The sequence below is a fragment of the Cebus imitator genome, unplaced genomic scaffold (genome assembly GCF_001604975.1).
Source record: "Cebus imitator isolate Cc_AM_T3 unplaced genomic scaffold, Cebus_imitator-1.0 Scaffold303, whole genome shotgun sequence".
NCBI lineage: Eukaryota > Metazoa > Chordata > Mammalia > Primates > Cebidae > Cebus > Cebus imitator.
Window position 1 is genome coordinate 387,933 of NW_016107618.1, and position 5,642 is coordinate 393,574.

General features: G+C 36.2%; 1 protein-coding gene across 3 annotated transcripts in view; it reads right to left on the reverse strand.

Moving 5' to 3' along the window:
- Nucleotides 1–5,642, reverse strand: part of NAA15 (N-alpha-acetyltransferase 15, NatA auxiliary subunit) — a 98,183-nt gene that overhangs the window by 49,923 nt on the left and 42,618 nt on the right. For all 3 annotated transcript variants that reach the window (XM_017502865.1, XM_017502866.1, XM_037729381.1), the window contains exons 2-3: nucleotides 4,766–4,850; nucleotides 2,063–2,167 (exon numbers count right to left, since the gene is read on the reverse strand). In XM_017502865.1, the coding sequence (XP_017358354.1) occupies nucleotides 2,063–2,167; nucleotides 4,766–4,850 (190 nt within the window). The remainder of the gene's footprint in view (nucleotides 1–2,062; nucleotides 2,168–4,765; nucleotides 4,851–5,642) is intronic.

The window sequence follows — 5,642 nt, forward strand, 5'->3', positions numbered from 1 at the left end:
TAAAAATACAAAAATTATCCCGGCGTGGTGGTACACGCCTGTAATTCCAGCTACTTGGGAGGCTGAGGCAGGAGAATCACTTGAACCTGGAAGGCAGAGGTTGCAGTGAGCTAAGATCATGCCATTGCACTGCAGCCTGGGCGACGAGTGAAACTCCGTCTCAAAAGCAAACCAACCAACCCAGAATGTTTAGAATGGCAAGTATGAAATAAAAACACATATTTAATATTATACATTTTGAAAGCAAGTCAAATGTTACACATTTTATTTGAAAAATAATCTTGGTTTCTTTAATGTAAATGACAAAGTACAAATGGCTCAAATCCTCTCAGCTGGATGGATCGTGGTTTTACAAACTAAGACTACCCATCAAAATGTAGCTCCCATACCTATCTTACCCCTCCCTCCCGTTTCTATCACTAATACCCTTTAACTCTCGTAAATATTACCACAGCCACATAACTGCCTCTCATCTTCACCTCCTAAGAATTCTATCCTCATTGAGTTTAACACGGCCAAAAGTTTAAAGAAAATTATGTCCATCAAGAAGAACTAAAATTAATCACAAAAAAAAATTAGCAGAACACTAAACAATCGTTAACAATTATGGAAAGACATTTATCTACAATGGTCTTAATAATTAAGCCTTTGCTTATCTTTCTAGACCTCTAGTCACTCTCAATTCACATACTTCTGATTTACTGGGTTAGTGACAATTATTTGAGTAAACCATAACATTTTATGTAATACTCATACATGTTCAATATTTTCCTTCACCAGACTAAGTTCTTTGAGAGCAAAATCTGTTATCTTTTGTCTGTACTAAATAAAGGGCCTGGTCAACATCTGAAAATTAGCTAAATATTTCAGTACTTAAAATTGTGTCAGCCCACAAAGTTGGTACAGGAATATTTGCTAAAGTGTATCTTAAAAATAGCAACCCACGATTTCTTCTCTATCCTCCCTCAGATATTTCTGTTTGCTCTTACTCTCCCTTAATATTTATCCAATATAGTACTTAGCATTATCAGGGACTATGTTATATATTTCATCATTAAATCTTTAATCCAACACAGTGAGGTGTGTATGATCATCCCCATTTTATACACGAAGAAAGTGAGCCCTAAGAACAGTTAGAAAGAAGCTGGAACTGGGTTTTGAATCTAAGTGAAGCACATTCTAAGCCTACACTCCAAAAGCTTGTACTCTAAACCAGGGTATTACAAAGCCTCTCTAATATTTCTTATTTTATATCCTTTTTCTTTTTGAGACCCACCATCTACCACTATCATATTGGTGATTAGGTTTCAACAAGGGAGGTAGGGAAGTGCCACACAAATATTCAGACCATAGCAATGCCCCCTTTTAAGAGTGAGAAAAGCTTTCATAGATATTTTTAAAGGCAAGTCCCATTTATCTGTGAGATAAGAGAATGTTAAAACATGGTAAGTATATAAAAATGTTCCCTGAATGAGGGTAGTCGCTGTTATACTATTTTAAAAAATAATGCAGTAAAGCTAAGCTGGAGGGACCCAGTATTATGCTCAAACATGCGGAAGGCTTAGAAGCAGCAAATAAAGCCTAAATGTGCACAATGCGAACCTGAGGAAGTTGATATGCACCTGGACACTTGATGCAGCTGGCCTGGGAAGCGGGAAAACCAGAGGCCTGGAGGGCGGCTCAGCCTGCTGAACCGGGAAGCTGTGTGGGACATGTTGGCCTGCCCTGAAAACTGGGTGAGGGGACTCAGTGTGGCATCTGCCCAGCCGTGAGCTAGTTCTGGGCCAAACTACGAGAACTTAAAACTTCTAAAGTATCCCCTCTAAAAGCTACTTTAACTGCTAAAGGATCAATTACTTTCAGATTGGAGATGGAAGTGCTAGGGGGCAAGCCATTTTATTTATTTATTTTTTAAATATAAAAAACATTTGTTTTAATTAAAAAAAAAGAATAATTTCCTCTGAAATTGCACAATAAAAGAGATCTAAAACTTTGACTCTCAAATTGCTGCCTTAGCTCAAAACATCCCACTCAAATCTTAAATATATCTCAAAAAGGATACACACATGACTCTTCAAGTCATTTCTCAAACCTCTACGAACCAATTCATAAGCTTCTTCCTTTTTCCCCAAACAGTTCAGTGTTAATCCTTTCATTGCCAGGGTTTCTATTGTTAAAAACAAAGAAGAAAAGTAACATAAAAAACAGAAATTAAATATTGAAAATAACAACAAAACCAACAAATGCTACATTGGCCTAAGAATTAAAAATTTAAAGGAAACCACTCAGATATTTTCCAGTTTCTTGAAGATTTAAAATATTTTTTAACATTGACAGTCCAAGTAAGCACATTTCCAGACTATTCTTGGAAGGAAGCTCTATTTTTTTTTTTTTTTTAAGATAAAAAGATACAAAATGCATGCTATTTGACTAGAAAGATAATCTAGTAACTCATTTTTCAAGGGAATTCCATGGGATAACCTTACATATCTACTTCATTAAAATATAAAAAACTTTATCATGAAAACATACTTTATTTCCGTGAACCTAGGTTATATAAGGGTTAAATTCATTTTTCAGTGATTAAAAAAATACACATAAATTTCCTACATTTTTTATTTTCCTAAATTTACTTTAAAATGATTCTTTGAGATTACTATTAAAAGTATAGGAAAAAGAAGATGTCAGAAATGTCATTAGCAACCAAAAAATTAAAAGACAGTTAAAAGAAATATTAAGTTTTCAGAAAAGAGAAAAAATAAATTCTAATTTTATGTGTATCCTATGAAGCTTAAAGGAATCAAGAATATTATTTGCCTTTTTCATTTGTTTGATGGATTTGCCTAACTTCTTACACTATAGAGAGAAATTAATTAGGCACAAATGCTAAGTATTAAAGATAAAATTCTGAGGAATAATCAACATGTACTGTTTAAAAATCCTTTCAGCCAGCCATGGTGCCTCACGCCTGTAATTTCAACACTTTAGGAGGCCAAGGTGGGCAGATCACTTGAGGTCAGGGCCAGCACGGCCAACATGGTGAAATCCCATCTCTACTAAAAATACAAAAGTTAGCCGGGCATGGTGGCGGGCACCTGTAATCCCAGCTACTCGAAAGGCTGAGGCAGAAGAACTGCTTGAACCCAGGAGGCAGAGGTTGCAGTGAGCCAAAATTGTGCCACTGCACTCCAGCCTGTGTAACAGAGCAAGATTCCATCTGAAAACAAAACAAAAAAACCTAACAATAAAACTTTCAATGAAATTATGACAATTTATATGCAATCTGATTTCAGATATGTTACAGTGGTAGGGGAGGGAGCTGGAGAATCACATTTTAGAAACAATGAAATAGGCTGGGCGCAGTGGCTCATTGTAATCCCAGCACTTTGGGAGGCCAAGGTGGATGGATCACCTGGGGTCAGAAGTTTCAGACCAGCCTGGTCAACATGGTGAGAACTCACCTCTACTAAAAATACAAAAATTAGCCTGGTGTAGTGGCACATGCCTGTAATTCCAGCTACCTGGGAGGCGGAGGTAGGAGAGTAGCTTGAATCCAGGAAGTAGAGGTTGCAGTGAACTGAGATTGTGCCACTGCACTCCAGCCTGGACAACAGAATGAAACTCCAATTTAAAAAAAGAAGAAGAAGAAGAAAACAGTGAAATAATATAGGGAAAACTGAATTTTAGAAATAATGAAATCTGATACTTTTCTGTATTAAACACATTATTATTAGTAAGCTTATTTTAGAAATGAATATCAAACAATTTAATGCCCAGCTGGTAAGCAAAAATAATTTTTAACATGGAAAGACAGATAGATAAATTTATTTCTATTTATTTATGTTTTTTAAAATATATTTTTTGTTATAATTAAAAAGGGTCCTGCTATGTTGCCCAGGCTGATCTTGAATTTCTGGCCTCATGCAATCCTCCTGCCTCGGTCTCCTACAGTGCTGGGATTATAGGAGTGAGCCACAGCACCAAGGGGGGAGATAAATTTAGATACTTTTATCTCCACTGTTTTCTATCTCCAAATAATTACATTTAAAAAGAAAGCATAAAGTGAAATGCAGCCAAAGAAAGTGAGAATTACTATAAATATAGGTTAAAAAAAAAAAAGGCAAGGAATCTAATGGAGAATTATTACTCTTCCCCTCCTCTTCAATACTAAGAGTACATTAAGTTAGTAAAGAGCCATATTTCTTTACATATCTCTGTACAAATCAGACCTGCGAAACTTATTTTTCCTTTACCTCCTCACAAGTTTAGCCACATACTCTCCCTTTGCTCTACAAATATCTCACCATCCAATAATCTAACTTCATACAGGCAAAAGCTAGTAAACTTTCAGAACATTACAATATAAAAACCATGTCTTAAACATGACTCGGTCTTGAGAAACTGAAAACGTAAATTAAAAAGTTAGTTCATGAGCAAAGGACCAAATAGTCACTTTCTGAATAAGCTTACTATAAAGCATAAAATTTATCCAGCTCAACCAAAGTTCTAAAGTAAATTTTGGCATTCTACCCTATTAAATTCTTCCTCTTTTCCTACAGAGCTAATATCAAACTAAAGATAAATCAGAACTCAAGTAGAATGTGTTAACATTTTCTTAATATTAAATTCAAATTCCGTATTAAATTTCACCTTCTCACAGAAGTCAAAGATGAGGGTGTCTGCTCTCTCTGGCAAATGGAAATAATACAATCCAGTAAGAGAAGCCAGACAAGTACGTAGTAAAGCCTTATCTACTTGCACTTACCTCCATGCTCTGCAAATTTGGGATTAGAAAGTATTTGTTTACAGAATTTCAGTCCATTCCTATACTGTTTATGTTCATAACACCTCTGTCAAAACAAAAAAGAAAAATTTAAGTTTAGCAAGGAATCTCAAACAACTTTAAATTCAATGCTAAATTTCTATTCTGTTAAATACAACAAAATGTTATTTCCATCTGCTTCTAAATCCCAGTAAAATGCCAATAAAAAATACAGAAGGTTCAAAGACAGAAAGTAAAAGAAAAAGGAATAGAATATAGATTAGTAAAAATAAGAAAAGCATAAGCTCGCTCCAAAAAGTCCAACAACTGAGTGATGCAGAAAGAGAACAGAAAAATAAAAGGTATAGAATTTATTTTATTTTATTATTATTATTTCTGAGACTGAGACTCACTCTGTCATCCAGGCTGGGCACAGTAGCGTGATCATAGCTGACAGCGGCCTTATCCACCTGGGCTCAAGGAATACTTCTATCTCAGCCTCCCAAGTAGCTAGGACTACAAAGCACATACCACCACACCTGGCTAATATTTTTATTTTTTGTCAGGGTCTCACTACGTTGCCTAGGCTGCTTTCAAACACCAAACACCATCTCTACTAAAAACACAAAAATTAACCAGGCATGGTGGTGCCGCCTGCAATTCCAGCTACACAGGAGGCTGAGGCAGGAGCATCACTTGAACTCAGGAGGCAGAGGTTAGAGTGAGCAGAGATCATGCCACCACACTCCAGCTTGGGCAACGGAGCGAGACTCCACCTCAAAAAAAAAAAAGAGATCCGAAGAGGCCCATGCCCCATTATGAAGAGGCTGCCCTTGCAGCTCAGGTGAGGTGGCTCACTCCTGTAATCCCAGCACTGTGG